Raw genomic sequence first — 20,087 nt, 5'->3', positions numbered from 1 at the left:
ACACGTCAGGGAAAAAAGGGAATTTAAAAATGGGCCGAAATAGTTAAAGAAAAGTCAGTGAATTTTAAGAATTTTTAAAAAGTCGGGGAATTCAATTTTACCTGTACACTTTTTGGAGGTAATTTTACTGTAGATCTATGACAAATTCTATGATTATTATTTATTTCCTTGCAAGTTTGGCTAATTTTTTCAACATTGCAATAACCTTTTTACTGAAATATAAGTCCATTTAAATTTATTAATTTCTGATAAAGTGAAAAATAAAATAAGAATTTTGGCGTTTAAGGTAGGGAAAATCTCTTAAAATGGTCAGGATAAACAGGGAATAGTCAGGGAAAATTGTGTGGCAACCCTGTAGGTGGTTAAATGTCAGGGAAATACCCGTAAAAGAACCGGGAAATATCAGGGAAATCGGTTTTTCAAACGTTGTATGAACCTTGATTGCTTGCTTTTTGCGGGTTTATTTTGTGGTTGTGTGGTTAATTAATTGTGCGGAATGTTTTATATTTATTATTTCATTTGCAGGCCACCACCTTCGTTGAGGAGTTTGCCTGTATCTCAGTCCAATCATGGAACCGAAGGGGAGGCTGCACTCTCCATTTTGGCCTTTGGGTGAGTCACGATTTTTGGTGTTTCAGTTCCGCTGGTGACCGGTAGATGTCGATAGTGTCTTTATCTAGTCTCCATAACGTTTTTATTATAAAACCGAGTAATCTACGTATTTTTCGAGGGTTAAGACAATCTGCGAACTCGGTGTACATTGCCGTACCTTTGACAGTGCTAAATGGAACTCGCGAACTCTTAAATATATGTACCTTTAACAGTGCTAAATGCACGAACTCGGTGTACAGATCAGCTTTTCTGAGACTGTCTTACCCATCGATATTTGTTTTGGCATTTTTTTAAAATTAGTATAAATTTTAGTGATACTAAAATATTTTTAATAAGGTTCAACATAATTTCACAGTCGATTGTTTTTTAAATTTAAAAATTATACTAGTAAATAGTAAGAAATATACTATAGAGACAGATACTTCATGGTTTAAAATAAACTTTTATTAAAAAGAATATTGGGGAAGCTAAAAATTATACTACTTTTAAATATTTAAATTTTATACCGTTATTATTTAGGTGGTGGTTCCCATCACTATAGGCAGATGGCGCTCCTGGTTTTAAATAAAATTACATTTGAGTCTTTTTTAGTTCAAAATCCTGAAGGCAGATGGCGCTACTGTACCATAAAATATAAAATGTTCGGTATAATGTTTGTGAAGATAAATACAGGCCATAAAGTAACACAGTTTAAAACGTATAAATTAAATAATAACACCGCCATAAATTAAAACTAAATAATCCTTCATTTAAACAAATCTAATTAAGAATTCCCTCACTCCCAAATTTCATTTTCTGAAAAGCGTAATTACGATGATTTACATTTAAAGGAACCCCTCATTAGGCAAAGCTAATAGAAGCCATTATGTTTTATTCAAAAGAGGAATAGTTTAAATAACTCTCACTAGAGGGCGGCCGCGTCTTTTTCCACTGTTATTATGAATAAATGCCGGACTAACCATCGCCATGGACCAATAATCAAATGGGACTCGCTACTGTATTGTTTTTTGGCTGCTGTATGTTACAAAACGCTTTGAAAGTGGGCGGTAACTACCTCTACGCGAGGCGATTAGGTATCGACTACAGCGACACCGGGTTTGTCCGAAACGAACTAAAATTAGCCTTGTTTTCAGCGATACCCGCCTATTAACGCGTCCTTTTTCGGAAGCTTTAAAACGAGTCAAAGCGACCTCCCGCGGGATTACCGGGTACTTCTCAATTAAAAATACGATCTTAGCGCCATCTGGGAGCTAATTAAGTTTATATGGAAATGGTTCGCTTTTATTCTCTGTTTGAGCAGTGGAAAAATGTACTCTCCGTTGGGGGGGGGGGGGCGTTAGAAATGACTCTTTTTCCCTTTTGTTTCGTATTCGGTGTTGCGTGGAAGCGACAAAAGAGGGCTCGACCTGCCCGTTTTCGAAGTATCTCCGTTTTTCGGCGAAAGATTCACTTTCGTTTTAGGCTTAGCTTTGTTTTTCCCTCGAACAAAAAGCTCCTTGTTTTCCTGACTTACTCGACGGGTGGCCAAGCTTTTTTTGGTCCCTTTTTATCTCTTGCCAAATGGGAGGTTTTATATCACGTGGCGACGTCTAGTGTCTAGTGATATTATTGGAACTTTTTGTTTCGAGTCGTTCTTTTCGCTTCTAAATTGAGTTTTTCCCTTTTTTGGTGGGAGAAAGTGACAAGGCTTAAGGTCTTGTTGTTTCAATTCGAGTAAATTTTTCATTTTATTTTATTTGGCCAATTTTTTGCCACTAACGCTACTTCGTGAACAGGGTTGCCACACGTCAGGGAAATCAGGGAATTTAAAATGGGCCTAAAAAGTCAGGGAATTTTAAGAATTTGTAAAAATTCCGGGAAAATTCAGGGAATTTTAAGAATTTGTAAAAATTCCGGGAAAAGTCAGGGAATTTTAAGACTGTAAAAAGTCAGGGAATTTTAAGACTGTAAAACGTCAGGGAATTTTAAGACTTTGTAAAAAGTCAGGGAATTTTAAGACTTTGTAAAAAGTCAGGGAATTTTAAGACTTTGTAAAAAGTCAGGGAATTTTAAGACTTTGTAAAAAGTCAGGGAATTTTAAGACTCTGTAAAAAGTCAGGGAATTTTAAGACTCTGTAAAAAGTCAGGGAATTTTAAGACTCTGTAAAAAGTCAGGGAATTTTAAGACTCTGTAAAAAGTCAGGGAATTTTAAGACTTTGTAAAAAGTCAGGGATTTTTAAGACTTTGTAAAAAGTCAGGGATTTTTAAGACTTTGTAAAAAGTCAGGGAATTTCAATTTTATCTTTTTGAAGTTAGAAGTAAAATATAAAATAAAACGTTTGGCCAGAAAAAATCACCTATTATAGTCAGGGAAAACGGTGAATAGTCAGGAAATTTCGATCTCAAAATCTTGGCAACCCTGGTTAACTAAGAGTTCAAATCTTAATATTAGGGTGATTTTTGCAATCGATGTAAATAAAATTGAGAAATAAGGAAATTGAGTGGTTAAATGCAACAAAATAATTTTTTCAGGACTTAAGTTTACACTAGTCTTACGTCATTATCTTTGCTCTACAACACTGCCCTTTAAACTGAATAGTTTAAAAAATGCATAAATTAATAAGTGGATACTAAATATTTTCTACCTCTTATGAAACATAAAATTCACTGGCGCTCCAAATTCGAATTTTTGGCAAACACTAATTAGGAGTGTATAGACTTTTGATATTACGTTCGTGAATAAAATGGATAGTAGCTTTAAACGTTTTCTGTTAGCTTTCCAAGACGTCTTGTTAAACTGCGCCTGGATTTTTTAAGACGCACAAATTTAGAGCGTATTTGATAGGCGCTCATCTTGATAGAAAACACTTTATTGTTCTAAGGCGCCAAACATAATAACCCATTCCAGTTGGCGCCTAACTTTCGAGTGCAATTCGATTCATTTGGTTTTCTTAAGGCGCCAAACATTTGAGCGTATTTCGCTAGGCTCCCGACTTTAGAGAGAGATCATTTGGCTTTTCCAAGGCGCCTAACATTCAATTGCAATTCGATAGGCGCCCAACTTTATAGAATGCATTTGGTTGTTCTAAGGCGCCCAACATTCAATTGCAATTCGATAGGCGCCCAACTTTATAGAATGCATTTGGTTGTTCTAAGGCGCCCAACATTCAATTGCAATTCGATAGGCGCCCAACTTTATAGAATGCATTTGGTTGTTCTAAGGCGCCCAACATTCAATTGCAATTCGATAGGCGCCCAACTTTATAGAATGCATTTGGTTGTTCTAAGGCGCCCAACATTCAATTGCAATTCGATAGGCGCCCAACTTTATAGAACGCATTTGGTTGTTCTAAGGCGCCCAACATTCAATTGCAATTCGATAGGCGCCCAACTTTATAGAATGCATTTGGTTGTTCTAAGGCGCCCAACATTCAATTGCAATTCGATAGGCGCCCAACTTTATAGAACGCATTTGGTTGTTCTAAGGCGCCCAACATTCAATTGCAATTCGATAGGCGCCCAACTTTATAGAATGCATTTGGTTGTTCTAAGGCGCCCAACATTCAATTGCAATTCGATAGGCGCCCAACTTTATAGAATGCATTTGGTTGTTCTAAGGCGCCCAACATTCAATTGCAATTCGATAGGCGCCCAACTTTATAGAACGCATTTGGTTGTTCTAAGGCGCCCAACATTCAATTGCAATTCGATAGGCGCCCAACTTTATAGAATGCATTTGGTTGTTCTAAGGCGCCCAACATTCAATTGCAATTCGATAGGCGCCCAACTTTATAGAACGCATTTGGTTGTTCTAAGGCGCCCAACATTCAATTGCAATTCGATAGGCGCCCAACTTTATAGAATGCATTTGGTTGTTCTAAGGCGCCCAACTTTAAAGAATGCATTTGGTTGGTCCAAGGCGCCAACAAAGCTCACTCCGGTAGGCGCCCAACTTTATATAACACATTTAGTTATTCTAAGGCGCCTAACATAGCTCAATCAGGTAGGCGCACAACTTTTTAGAACGCATTTGGTTGTTCCAAGGCGCCTAACTTTCGAGCGCAATTCGGTGGGCCCGCGATGGCGGCCAACTTGATAGAGTTCATTTGGGGCTTTTTAATCTATAAACAATTTCGTGCACTCATTTTTTAAAGTTCATCGTCTTCAAACAATATAATTTTAATAACCGTCTGTGAACCTAATACGCAAACAATAACCTTTTCGCTTGAATTGTTCGAAGACTGAATTATCAACGTAGAAATATCATCGTTGCCTTTTAACAATAGCCGCTTACTCATCCTCGGACTCTCGAACTCGTTCTTTGAACTTGTATCGTTCCGAAATGGAAAGTAACAAATCGGATTCTAGCGCCTTAAACAAAGCTCTCGCAAATATCGGATTCACCCGGAAATATAATCAGGAATTTAATCATTGTAATTGAATCTTAACGCCTTTATAAACCATCATTTGATGTTTTAGTTGCCATTGTTCAAACTAGATGACGCTAGCGTGCCGTTACAACCGCGGGGCAAGAGAGCTCGAAAATGCTGATTTCTTTTGAAACGTTTTCGAACAGATCTCCTCGGCCCTTGCAGCTCGCTTACGCTATCAAATACGTTTTGCGATAAGGAAGAATTATTGTATTATTTTAATAATATGTTTTCATCCCCAATGGTCTTATGAATTTTGAACTCTTTTAACTTTAGGGTTTTGAGCTTCTAAATTTTAATAGTTGGTGAAATATTTTAATAGTTGGTGAAATATTTTAATAGTTGGTGAAATATTTTAATCTTTGGTGAAATATTTTAATCTTTGGTGAAATATTTTAATCTTTGGTGAAATATTTTAATCTTTGGTGAAATATTATAATTTTTATTAGATTTTGTACGGTAATTATAACTCCTTAACTGAGGGTTTTAAATCTTATTACTTTGGGAAATATTTAATTTTCAATTTTTATTAGATGAAATTGATAATTAATTAAATTATATTTTTATTTATTCGCGTAAAACATATCGTAAAATCAATTAAAATTCCAGGAAAGTAACACAAATCAAATCAATCGAGATACCAATAGTTTAGTGAACCGTGTAAAAAAATATAAAAGGATGGAGTAATTATAATATTTTTAAAATAATTTAACGCTATCTTTGAAAAACAAAATTAAAATTATTTTTTAAAGATAAAAGGTGCAACCCGAAGTCAAATACGAGACGAATAAATTGTTTCAATATTACTTACCCATAAATATTTATTTCGTAATCTTGTTTTTTATTTTTCACCCGGAAAAGATTAGTTATGAGGCAAACTTCATTTTTTCTGTAATTTCTACGTTTTATTAAATGTCAACAACCATTTAATGATGTGCCAATTTACCTTCCAAATTTGTGTAAATTATAATTTTAATTATAGATTTTGTTTCCCCAAAAATCTCTGTTTACACTTTTATTTTAGCCTTAAAGATTTTTGTAAATCACCCAACGGGGATTGTTTTATCAATTATATATTTAATGATGAAGATATTTTTTTTCCTCTGGGCGGTTTTCGTTTTGAGGTAAAATTTATAATTGTTACGCTCTGGGAATTAAATATTTACTTCAACCCAATTGTAATAATTATGGGGTAAGTACGGTGGATGGGTCACACGATGCATTTTATATTTCTCGGAGTATATAGTGTTTAATTTTTTTCCAAACACCCTCTTTAAAATTCACTAGTTTAAGAAAAATATTACAAAATGATATAAAATATTTTAGAGTCGTTTGAAAACGCTACTTAATGTTTTCAGTTAATATAAATAATATAAAATATAAATTTGAAAACTAAATTTGTATTAATATTATTATAAATAATGTAATATAAATTTGGTAAGAATTATAGAAGTTAAACTAACATAATATAATATATAATAATTATATAAAAATTAAATTAACAATATAATATTATATTATATAATATAATATTAATTATATAAAATCTAAATAAATATAATATTATATAATATTAATTATTATATAAAAATTAAATTAATATATTATAATTATATAAAAATTAAATTTATATAATTTTATATAATTATATAAAAATTAAATTAATATATTATATAATTATATAAAAATTAAATGAATATAATTTTATATAATTATATAAAAATTAAATTAATATAATTTTATATAATTATATAAAAATTAAATTAATATATAAATTAAAAGCTTATATATTATATATTAATTTTTATATAATTATTAATTACATATTATGTTGTGTTAATTTAATTTCTATATAATTATAGTTTTTATAACTTATTTAATTTAATTGACTATAGTTTCCAGATAATTGGGATCTAGTTAATTGTAATGATTGTTTAAATATATTGGAAATGATGATTGTTTAAATATATTGGAAATGATGATTGTTTAAATATATTAGAAATTATGATTGTTTAACTATATTAGAAATGATGATTGTTTAAATATATTAGAAATGATGATTGTTTAAATATATTGGAAATAATGATTGTTTAAATATATTGGAAATAATGATTGTTTAAATATATTGGAAATAATGATTGTTTAAATATATTGGAAATAATGATTGTTTAAATATATTGGAAATGACGATTGTTTAAATATATTGGAAATGATGATTGTTTAAATATATTGGAAATGATGATTGTTTAAATATATTGGAAATGATGATTGTTTAAATATATTGGAAATGATGATTGTTTAAATATATTGGAAATGATTGTTTAAATATATTGGAAATGATGATTGTTTAAATATATTGGAAATGATGATTGTTTAAATATATTGGAAATGATGATTGTTTAAATATATTGGAAATGATGATTGTTTAAATATATTGGAAATGATGATTGTTTAATTATATTGGAAATGATGATTGTTTAATTATATTGGAAATGATGATTGTTTAATTATATTAGAAATGGTGGGGTGGCGGAGTGGTTAGCGCTTTCGCCTCGCAGCAAGAGGAGCCGGGTTCAATCCCAACTTGTGGCACAGGGTGAAAACTCGGAACAACTCCTTCTGCGTAGAGTTTGCAAGTTCTCTCCCCACTGGTTTAAGGGGTTTTCCCCCGAGGTCGTCGGTTTCCCCTTCCATAAAAACTTATTAAGGTTAACGGTAATAGTTAGTGTAGGGAGCTGTTGGCTCGAACGCGTGGCATGCAGGGCTTGCCACCACCCTCCTACGCATTATAACCCGGCCACCTGAATTAAAGGCTTCAAAAGTCGCTTGATGACTTAGGCCTAAGGTGGTGTCTTGGGTATTAGCCTAGCTGATTATTATTATTATTAATGATGATTGTTTAAATATATTAGAAATAATGATGGTTTAAATATACCTTTAAATGGTATTGAAAAAGTTTTCATTCATTTCTTTTTTAAATTTGAAGTTTGTTTAACAATGACCACGTAATTTATGGATTGTTTACTGGCGCTCGAGAGAGAAAACAACATAAATTTTTAAAGCCCAAATAAGGTTTAAATTTAAACAAGAATCGTCTATATCAACATAATAAATATTAGTAATATATTTAACCAACCATAAGTATCAACTTGCACAATGTAGTCAATACAAATAAACACATAATTTCCCACTGATTATTTTACAAGTAAATAAGCCAGTTACGCCTTGATGGTAAAAATTTCCATTCAAATTATTTCTAATATCCAGATTTTTTACTCTGAAAACAAAATGGAGCTTTAATTATTTAAATTTCCAATTTTTCGGTTTGATCTGAGCGATTGGTAATTATATCGTGAACGATAGCGTGTCCATGTCCCAGAGGTTCGAAGACCTCCTGCATGGGTTCTGTACCGAAGAAACCCCTATACCTTTTGGTTTTGGCTAGCCAATAGTCCTGGTTCCCCCTTTTACAAACCCTCCCTCGCTGGCAAAAACATTAGCCTCATTGAGTTTGGTCATTTATAATTTCTACGGTTGTAAGATTACGTACTCGGTAGACACTCTTAAGCTTTACTTTTTAACGCTAACCGTACACTCTTTGAGGGCTTATTTAGTAATTGCCAGGTTACTATGGACAAAATTATTTTCGGCGGTGTAAATTGATGTTCGAAAGGGTTTAGCTCTGTTTAGATGGTTTTAGAATGGCGATTTTTTCCAAAACTTTTTTAGAAAGAAAAAGATGGATATATTGTCTATAATTGTACTATTTTAATTTTGCAATATGACCTTACTCATTTTAAAAATATTGACATCATTAGTAAAGATAACATTTAAAGTTTTTATTAAGTTCCGGAATTCTAAATACTCGGTCACTTGAATCGTTTTGATTTAAAAAAAAATTGTAAATTTTAATTAAAATCTAAATATTCAAACAAAAAAAATAAAAATTCAATGGAATATTTTAATCGAACTTTCTTTACATTTATCAGTGATTTTTAATCGTATATTTTGGTCAAAACAACCCATATTTTTTACTCGCAATTCAAGTTCTATTGGAAAACGCTTATAAATCGAAACGTTTGAGCGCCCATGTGTTTTAAAATTCACTTTCATTTGGAGGGAATAAATTATCGTAGCATAGAGTATATATGCAAATTACTATCTCTGAATTTTGGGTTTAATATATTTTGTCCCAATCATTCAACTATATCTGTGGATTTAAACGGAATTTGAAATTTCTACGTTTTAAAATATTTTTCTTGTTACGTAAATTTTACTTTTATTTTTTCATGTTTCGTTGGTTAGAAGTATCATTTATAAACACGTTTTGGAAGTTTACGAAATAAATTAGAATCTGTGGGAAGGCTAGGACTGTGACCTTAAATACTTGTCATTTTATTTTTTACTTTATTTTATGGACAGATCGACGGTAAAATTAATTTTGTAGGTTTACATAATACTAAAAAAAGTAAGTGATATATTTAAAGGTTTTTTAAATATTTTGTATCAGAAGTCTGCGATTTACTTGAAAGTTTTTATAAGGGTACCCACGGTACCTTCGAAAACCGGAAATTCCGGGAAAAGTCAGGGAATTTGAATATGGTTCTCAAAGTCAGGGAATTTAATTTTTTTAATACATCTAATTATGTTTATTTTAAATAATAATAAGTTTAATTATTTGTGTTAAATTAATTGATTTATATTAAAAATTGTTATATTACTGTTATAATATTTAATTGAGAATATTAAAATTTATTGTTATAAAATTATATATTAGAATTGTATTAATTTGCTGTTTTTCAATAATATTATTGACCCGCAGATGGTTAGTTAAGCTCCGCCCACAGAATTATAAAAAGAATACATCATGGAAACGTGGAGATAGCTTTTGGTTTCTCGGTAATACACTTTCGGTTATACCAATTATCACAAATAGAAAATATTTATAAGCAACGAAACACCGTGTTAATTAGAAAGTTAATTTGAAATTAAATCGGATGTAACAATAGACATTGTCCGTCGAACTTGTTTGAAATAACGAAATCGCCAAAAGAGGCGTGTTTTGCTGAATAATTGCGAGTTTTTGGAGGGACCACCCCGGCGGTTACGCAACGCGGAAACGCATCGAAATGGCTCCGTTTTTAACAGTGATATAAATATCCTCCGCCTGAGAATTGATAGGACCAGGAAGGCCTCTTCGCCATTAATTCGTGGCACCCCTCGGAAGAGTTCCAACCAGGGTCGCCAGGGTCTGTAGAAAAATCGGCGATTAGAGCAATTGCGCAACGCTTATAAATTTAATTCAAATATTGTTGTCAAACGTTTGTAAAATAAAAAGCATTGTAAAAATTGTCAGACTTAAAATCCAAAGCTAAAATTAAAAGTAAAAATAATTGTAAAACTGTATAGAATTTAAGAAATATAAATGTATGCCAAGTATTATAATCCCTTTGGAAAAAAAAACTAAATAAAATAGTCAACGGCATTTTCAACACGTGGTGCAATATCCCGTGTATTGTGTGAAGGGAGCGAGAATTCTCCGAGGAAAGAGTGGAAAATTTGGGCATTACTAACCTCGGGTCCGCTCGGGGTCTTCTTCCCGTAGCATTATAGAGCCTACGCGCTGTCCTTGGCCGAATTCTCGCACCCCCAATTTCGACCCCTCCTAAAGGGGGATAAACCCTTTGTATCTTAAAAGAGAGAAACTTTTTGAAAAGAAGAAGTACTTCTCCTCCAAATTTTGTAAGGAGCAACAACATTTCTTAGGGCTCATTCTAAACGAGCCACCAATAGTAAAAATAAAGTTTAGTTAGCTATAGAAAAATTGTGTTTCATTTATTCTAATTAGGTCTCGCTTATCGGTGTTTCAGTCCGCCGCAAGCTCTCCCCAAAAATTAGTCTCGGACCCGAACTTAAGCAAGCCGCTTAAGTTCAAACTTTGTGGGAACCCTCAAACTCAAACTCCCCCCAACATTTGGTGCCGAAACCCGGGACTAATTCAAACCTCGCGATAAAAAGTTCGCAGTGCGGGACTCAATATAGAGTAGTGAAAAAGAAATCAAAATGGCAAAAAATAAAGATCAATTAACAAAACAAAAGGACCAAGCTGCAAACCACAACGGAGAGGAGCCTTCGGGATCGGAAACCGATTACACGGACGCTTCCGGAGAAGAGGATGCAAACCCAAAGGAGTCAATGGCTGTCCAACGGCTGAAGACCCAAAGAAAAACGGCAAGGTCGCAAGTAACAAAAATTACTAACGAACTGGAGGCGCTGATGCTGGACCCAAACTCAAGCGTCGTAGAAATCGAAGACAACTTACACCTACTCACGCAAAAGGAATCAGTGCTGAGTCCTCTGGAGAGGAACGTACAAGACGTAACGATCAACCTCAAGGAGCTGCGCAAGGAACTAAAGGATGCTGAAAAATATGCCGACAAAATCACCCTAGCCAAGTCAAGGGCCAACCGAAAACTACGAGCCGCCGCGACGCAAGGGAACAACGCCCCTCAAAACAATAACAATCAACAAACTCTCAACGCAACTGCTAGTGCTTTCGTCATGGGAAACAACGGACAGTTATCAGTGACTAAATTACCCGAACTAAAAATGCCAACCTTCGATGGAGACCTTCTCAAATTCAACGGATTCTGGAGCCGATACAAGGCAGCAGTGGATAACACCAATCTTCCGAAGGTAGAAAAATTCAATTATTTATTGTCTTATTTAACTGGTGAGGCTAGAAATTTGGTATCGAGTTACGAAGCTGATTGTTCAGATAGTTCTTATGATGAGGCTGTAAAATTGTTGAAAGAGACTTATGGGCGTACAGACGCTATGATTCATCACCATCAAAAATTAATGTTAAAATTAGAACCTGTCACTAAAGTAAGGGATATAAAAGCGTTGCGCAATTTGCTCTTGTCGTGCGAATATCATATTCGCAGTTTAAAGGCTCTCGGTAGCGATACTAGCAGTAGCAGTTCGTGTTTGTGCCCCGCTATTTTACAAGCCTTACCCGAAGAAATAAGGCTCGAGTTTAGCCGTACGCGTACGTCGGACGCCGAATGGAACGCAGACACGCTCGTCGCGTTTCTGCGAAAAGAGGTTGAAAGCCGCGAAAGGTGCAGCATGTTAGGCGGAAAAATTGAAAAAGAAAAAAGTGAACCCCAACACCCCGCGAAATCGTCAAAACCGGAGTACCGGAATAACAGTGCCAATCATTATTCTGGTTCCGCGTCAGCTCTTTCAACGCAAGTAGTTTCGCAAGGCGCCCAGGGCGTCTTCTTCTGCATTTTCTGTGAAGTTGACACCCACGGATCGGGAAATTGTTCCACGCATTCAATAAATTCAAAGCGGGAAAAAATTAGCGCGGATGGAAGATGTTTCAATTGTCTCAAAAGAAATCACGGTGTGAGAAATTGTCCATCAAAATATAGAACGTGCCGTATCTGTAAAAAAAATCACAACATGGCTGTGTGTCCGGCAAGCCACGCGAATCTAACCCACCAAAAAACCTTCAAAGGAGCGCCGAAATTCGAAGAAACCGCGAGAACCAAGGAAAAGGCCTCCGCCGAGCTCAAAACCTGCACCTCCGTAACGGTCAACCGGACCGTATTTCTTCAGACGGCGCACGCGATAGCGAGAAACCCCCGCGACTCAACAAACAAAATGTCGCGTGTGAGATGCCTCCTGGACGGCGGAAGCGAAGCCACATTCATTCACGAAAGAATATCGCGTCAACTCAACCTCCCAGTAGTAGGAGTCACTCTGCTTACTATCAACAACTTCGGAAATGAAAACCCAGAGTCCTCGAGAAGAAGGAAGGTATTGCTAACCCTGGAAAACGTCAAAGAAAACGGAAGCAAAATCCAAGTCGTAGCAATCGAGGTTCCTTACCTCTGTCAAGCGGTCACGAATGTAGACTGTGAAGAAATGGAAAAGTTTATCAAAACGAACAACTACCAGCTGGCGGATGAATTCGGTCAAGGACCAAAAACGACCTGCCACGTAGAAGTATTAATAGGAAGCGACTTTTATTGGCAGTTCGTCACAAACAACCTCCAGAGGTTAAGTCCGTCGCTAGTTGCGCAAGAAACTAAGCTAGGATGGACTTTACAAGGACCCATAAACGTCAATCAAACTGGAGTCAACAATTGCGAAATAATCCAAGTACTACGTATCAGTACGGAAGAAAAGAAAGTATCGGACACAATAAAAAACTTTTGGGAACTGGAGTCGCTTGGCATCAGTTCTAACGAAGACCTAGTCCCTACAAACGTCAAAATAGTGGAAGAATTCGAAGCCAGCGCCATCTTTCAAGGAGAACGCTACCAAGTCAAACAACCGTGGCTCACGGGAAAATCAAACCTACCTAACAATTTCAACGTAGCAATCAAACGCCTGAAACCATTAATCAAGAAATTTGAAGAAAACCCGCAATACTACGAAGATTACAAAAGCATTATCAACGAACAGCGAGAAAACGGGATTGTTGAAATAGTAGAGACGCCAGAGAATCCAGGGACGTTTTATCTCCCTCACCAAGGAGTCAAGAGAGAAGCCAGTAGCACCACAAAGCTACGTGTCGTGTACGACGCGTCAGCTCACGCAACAGGAGCGCCTTCACTGAACGATTGCTTGGCCAGTGGGCCGAACTTAAACCCAGAACTTCTTACGCTTTGGCTGCGCTTTCGCAAACACCCTGTAGCCATAACCGCAGATCTAGAAAAGGCCTTTCTCCAAGTGGAGTTGGCACCAGAAGACAGAGATTCCCTAAGATTTCTTTGGGTAATCGAAGAAGACGGCAAAATAAAAAAAGACGAATTCCAGGTTCTTCGGGTCACACGGGCTGCGTTCGGAGTTACCAGCTCACCATTCCTTTTGGCAGCTACAATCAAACTGCATTTGAAAAAATACGACCAAAACAAGGAGGAAGTTATTGCGCTTCTCAATGATGTCTACGTGGATGACTTGGTGACCGGAAATAAAGATGAGAAAAAGGCCTACGAAATGTCCTCAAATGCAAATAAAATCATGAAGGAAGCAGGAATGCGCCTACGAAAGTGGAGCTCAAACTCAAAGGCTTTAGAAAAGAAATGGAGAGAGGACAACAATTTTCCAACCGAAGAAAATTCAACAGAAGCCAACGCCTCGCACAAGGTCTTAGGACTACAATGGGATACAAATCAGGACGTCATCACTTTCGACTTCGCCAATATTTTGGAGGGTCTCAAAAATCCAAAGAAAACCAAACGATTTATTCTAAGTACCGTCGCACAGATCTTTGATCCAATAGGCATCTTAGCACCCTATACCATACGGGCGAAGATCCTTTTTCAAACACTTTGGGCTCTCGAAAAAACTTGGGACGAAGAGCTTCCAATCGAAATTATTAAGGAATTTCAAAAATGGAGCAATGAAATGGTAGAGCTCCAAGAATTAAAATTACGAAGATGCTACTACAACGAGAAAATCAAAGCCCAACACTTACACTGTTTCTGCGATAGTAGTATCAAGGCGTATGGAGCGGTGATATACGTCAGATTTGAAACGGAAAGCGGAAAAATAGGAGTTTCTTTCGTAACAGCAAAAGCAAAAGTGGCGCCACTGAAAAAAAAGCAACCGGAAATGTCACTTCCAAGGTTGGAGTTATTAGCATGCCTGTTAGGAGCGAAGCTGGTCAACCACGTCAGACAAATATTCGATCAAAACAATCTCGAAGTCTACATGTGGAGTGACTCAACAATAGCGCTTCATTGGGTGAAGGATACCCCTAAGACTTGGCTTCCGTTCGTATCCAACAGAGTTGCGGAAATACAAAAGTTAGTGGAGCCGCGTTCTTGGTCACACTGCCCCGGCAGTCAAAACCCAGCCGATCTCCCGTCAAGAGGGGTTGACGTTAAAAAATTGCTGAAAGAAGATATCTGGTTTTTAGGCCCACCGTGGCTGGTATCAGACAAGGAACAATGGCCGAAGAACCCGACCGAGCAGCCATCACAAGACATCCTGGACGTCGAAAGGCGGAAAACGACTGTATTAGCTATCAAAATAAAAAACACCTTGAACATTCAAAATATAATTGCCTTAGAAAATTTCAGCACCTGGAAAAAACCTCTACGAATAACAGCAATGGTACTTAGAGCAGTGGAGAAATTTAAGAAAAACGAAATATCAACGGATCCATTAACCGCCTCGGAACTTTGTAACGCAAGAAACCTTTGGGTAAAATCAACCCAATTGATGGATTTCCCTTCGGAACTGGAAGCCTTGATCCGCGAAGAAAAAATTCCTTCTAACTCAAAAATTCTCACGCTAACGCCAATCTTAGGAACGGACGGACTATTACGCGTAGGTGGGCGCCTACAACAAGCCGACCTTACCTACGAAGAAAAGCACCCGGCGATTCTAGACAAAGCTCAACGACTGGCTTATCTTCTTGCCGAAGAATGTCACGGACAAGTGCTTCACGAGGGAATTCAGGCCACATTCACGCAATTAAGAACGAGGTATTGGATTCCCGCGGGAAAGCAATTAGTAAAAAAAGTGGTCAACAACTGCGCCACGTGCAAAAAATACCGGTCAAAACCCGGTGAAATGCCTTTCGCTCCCCTGCCGGCGGGACGAAGCAACGTAACAGAAGCGTTTACGGTAATTGGAGTGGACTTTTGTGGACCATTGTTTGTCAAGGGTCGAAACCAAGAAAAAGACTTGCACAAAGCTTACATATGCCTTTTCACGTGCGCCGCAGTCAGAGCGGTACATTTGGAGCTAGTTCAAACGCAGTCCACGAGAGACCTTCTACTAGCATTCCGACGATTGATAGCTAAAAGAGGTCTGCCAAGTCAAATAATCTCAGACAACGCCAAGAGCTTCATAAAGGCAAATTCAGAACTCAAGGCCATCTGGCAAAATTTAACTCAACCGGAAATAAGGAATTATTTCGCCAACCACGGAATAACTTGGATTTTCAACGCGGAAAGAGCCCCATGGTGGGGAGGATTTTTCGAAAGGCTTGTCCGCTCAACGAAAACAGCGCTCAAAAAAGGTCTAGGTAAAACTACCCTTGACTTTCCAGAAATGCAGACAGTTTTAGCAGAGGTAGAAGCAGTCATCAATTCAAGACCGCTGACCTATACGTCATCGGACGCAAACGAGCCAGAGCCTCTGACACCTGCCCATCTACTGATCGGGAGAAGATTAACCAGTTTGCCACCACAAAAAATAACAATCGACCCCAAAAATCAAACAAGAGAGGAGATGAAAAGAAGAGAAAGGCATCGTCTCATTTTAATGGAAAGACTCTGCGCGCGATGGAAATCGGAATATTTAATGGCACTGAGATCCGCGCATCACACACCTACAACTAAAACTGAAACTAACTACCAGGTTAACGACGTGGTTTTGGTACACGACGATAAGGTATCGAAACACATGTGGAAAATGGGTGTTATACAAGAACTTCAGATCGGACGCGATGGTAAAGTTAGGTCGTGTCTCGTAAGAACCTCGAACGGAACAGTGTTGAGAAGACCGATCCAACTCTTATACGGATTGGAAATTAGAGATTTACAAGCGCGCGATTAACGTTGTCGAAATGCTGTAGTCGCATTTCGGGCGGGAGTGTAGAAAAATCGGCGATTAGAGCAATTGCGCAACGCTTATAAATTTAATTCAAATATTGTTGTCAAACGTTTGTAAAATAAAAAGCATTGTAAAAATTGTCAGACTTAAAATCCAAAGCTAAAATTAAAAGTAAAAATAATTGTAAAACTGTATAGAATTTAAGAAATATAAATGTATGCCAAGTATTATAATCCCTTTGGAAAAAAAAACTAAATAAAATAGTCAACGGCATTTTCAACACGTGGTGCAATATCCCGTGTATTGTGTGAAGGGAGCGAGAATTCTCCGAGGAAAGAGTGGAAAATTTGGGCATTACTAACCTCGGGTCCGCTCGGGGTCTTCTTCCCGTAGCATTATAGAGCCTACGCGCTGTCCTTGGCCGAATTCTCGCACCCCCAATTTCGACCCCTCCTAAAGGGGGATAAACCCTTTGTATCTTAAAAGAGAGAAACTTTTTGAAAAGAAGAAGTACTTCTCCTCCAAATTTTGTAAGGAGCAACAACATTTCTTAGGGCTCATTCTAAACGAGCCACCAATAGTAAAAATAAAGTTTAGTTAGCTATAGAAAAATTGTGTTTCATTTATTCTAATTAGGTCTCGCTTATCGGTGTTTCAGTCCGCCGCAAGCTCTCCCCAAAAATTAGTCTCGGACCCGAACTTAAGCAAGCCGCTTAAGTTCAAACTTTGTGGGAACCCTCAAACTCAAACTCCCCCCAACAGGGTCGCCGGAACAGATACGAATGCGGTTAACACCCCAAAGTCGCCCCTTTTGACCCCCAGATGGTGTTGAATGAGATAAATTTCCTAACGCCCTGCCACGTGCTTCCAATTACTAAACAACTTATCTCATCCACCTTAATCGTAATATAATTAAAATTATTGGGGTTCGAGGGGATTTCCACTTGGAAAAATAAATTTACAACTGATTTCAGATTTCCAAATATTTCCATTTGTATTTCTTTATTTTTGGATTTTCCGATATTTACTGAGATTTTTGTACGTTTTATTTACAATATTCCCGATATTTTCTGAGATTTTGTTACAATATTCCCGATATTTTCTGAGATTTTGTTACAATATTCCCGATATATTCTGAGATTTTGTTACAATATTTCCGATATTTTCTGAGATTTTGTTACAATATTCCCGATATTTTCTGAGATTTTGTTACAATATTTTCTGACATTTACTGAGGTATTAATACTACATTTTCTATATTTAAGGATTTTTAAACGATATTTCCGATATTTACTGAAATTTTTTTTAATAATATTTACGATATATTATTTTTGGCCATATTTTCGATATTTACCGAGATTTTGTAAAAATATTTCCGATATTTTTTAGATTTACAGAGATTTTTTCTTGCAATATTTCGATGAAAATGATAATAACGTACAATTTATCGGATGAAACAAAACAAGAGACCATGGCAACTGTAACATAAATCCCCCAATCAAATCGACAAATTAACACTTTAATCTCCAGAACAAATATCTTGTTAAAATCTCGTCAAGTAGTGACTTAAGCCCTTAAGAGCTTGTTATTAGAGGGCAGGGTGGCAAGGAAAAGTATAAAATGAACCGTCACTCAGAGAAGAAAAGTACTTCAGTATTTGAAGGCTTAACAATAATAAAATCATGTTTCAACTCTGCAACGGGGAAAAACCGGACAATACAATTTTTTTACTCTTGTCATTTTCAAGACTTCAGGAAATAAAAGTCTAACTTGGTATCTTCGTTGGTCTTAGCTATACTTGATAGAAGTACTTCTTAAAACCATCTTTGACTTTAACCCAACTGTCAGCTAAATCTGGTTTAAAATTATAGCAAGAAAATTTTTATTTCGATAGAATGACCGTGGAGATGATTTTTAACCAGTGATGGGCACCGCTCCTCTCATTGTGAGCGGTTTTTTTATTATGAGCGAAATTGAGCGGCAAATTTGTTTTTTTTTTAAAGTGCGAATTGAAAATGAGAGTAGTGTTTATTTTACCGCTCAAATGAGAGTGAAAAGAGCGCATATTTTGCCGCTCAAATGAGAGTGAAAAGAGAGGAGCACTTTTTTTACCGCTCTCAAAAGCGCTAAAAGAGGAGCGCTTTTGTCACCGCTCTCAAAAGAGCGAAAAGAGAGGAGCGATTTTTTTACCGTTCTCAAAAGAGCTAAAAGAGAGGAATGCTTTTTTACCGCTCTCCAAAGAGCTAAAAGAGAGGAGCGCTTAGTTTACCGCTCAAATAAGAGTGAAAAGATAGGAGCGCTTATTTCACCGCTCAAATGAGAGCGAAAAGAGGAGCCCTTTTTTTTCGCTCAAATTCAAGCAAATAGAGAGGAGCGCTTATTTTACCACTCAAAAATGCGAGAGCGTGAGCGGATATTAAACTAGCGAGTGCGAGCGGTGAGTGAGCTGAGCGGATCTTTGGCGAAAATGCCCAACACTGTTTTTAACGCTACTCTCAATCCACCTCATGTTCTAACAATAAGCTCCTTCCTCATATAAATAAATCAACTCGGCGCGGTTTCTGATTGGTTCCCACCAACTGACGTCCGGGGAAATATTCGACCATAAGGCCCGAAGATATATTCTCAAGATAGTCATTCTCCCTAACTACATACAAATTCTTGATTACGTGATGTAATATTTGTTAGAAACGGTTTTTTTTAATACGATTTTGATTCTGATGTCCAATGTATACAGCCATATACCAAAATAGAATTTAGATAAATGTGTTTTTTTACTTTATGAGCATGAAATTGCTTTTGTATTGTATGAAAGAGAAATTGTAACGGAATTTTGAAAGGAAGGTTATGCATGACAGCTGAATTTCTATTTATACAAATGCGTTTCGTGATTTTCGATATTGAATTTATTGACGAATATTTTTTTGATTGGCTTGTAGAAAATTGAAAGTTACGTTTATGTTGATTGTTTTAAAAGACAAATTTTACCGAATTTAATTTAATACTAATCTGGAAAGTAATTTTCAGTTACTGAAATATATTTTATTTCTTTGATATGAAATCGTTTTATAATTCATTTAAGATATATTCGAACCACCCTAAATAATTCACAGCCTGAAGCATATTTTAACCTTTAGAATTCTTCAACTTCGGTACCAAAAAAAATGTATTATCATGGAAAGTGGGTGAAATTTTTAAAATTTAAAATCGTGATTTGAGAAATTATCGTCAACAAATTTTTGCAATGCGCGAGGGTGTTGCTGAGACTGTTTCTAATGACAGTTTACGTCAAACTCCTATTCGTTATCTGAGATTAAAGTCACGTAAGTCTAAAATATACTATTTTGGAAAAAGTAGTTTTTTTGGGTTTTATGTATGAAATTAAGATTAATAAAAATAAATTCGGGAGAGTGACTATTTGATTTTGTTTTAATCATTCCCTTCATGTGAAAATGAATACATTGTTAACATTATAACTATAG

General features: G+C 36.1%; 1 protein-coding gene across 2 annotated transcripts in view; it reads left to right on the top strand.

Annotated features, from left to right (window-relative positions):
* siz (Brefeldin-resistant Arf-GEF family protein schizo) overlaps window positions 1–20,087 on the top strand; it is a 316,897-nt gene that overhangs the window by 164,043 nt on the left and 132,767 nt on the right. For both annotated transcript variants that reach the window (XM_090176241.1, XM_090176251.1), the window contains exon 2: window positions 526–612. In XM_090176241.1, the coding sequence (XP_090032367.1) occupies window positions 526–612 (87 nt within the window). The remainder of the gene's footprint in view (window positions 1–525; window positions 613–20,087) is intronic.

Source organism: Leiobunum rupestre, chromosome 1, assembly GCF_980474605.1.
Source record: "Leiobunum rupestre chromosome 1, qqLeiRupe1.1.hap1, whole genome shotgun sequence".
NCBI classification, from domain to species: Eukaryota; Metazoa; Arthropoda; class Arachnida; order Opiliones; family Sclerosomatidae; genus Leiobunum; species Leiobunum rupestre.
The sequence above is the reverse complement of the archived record's forward strand: the minus strand, read 5'-3'. Positions and strand labels throughout refer to the sequence as shown.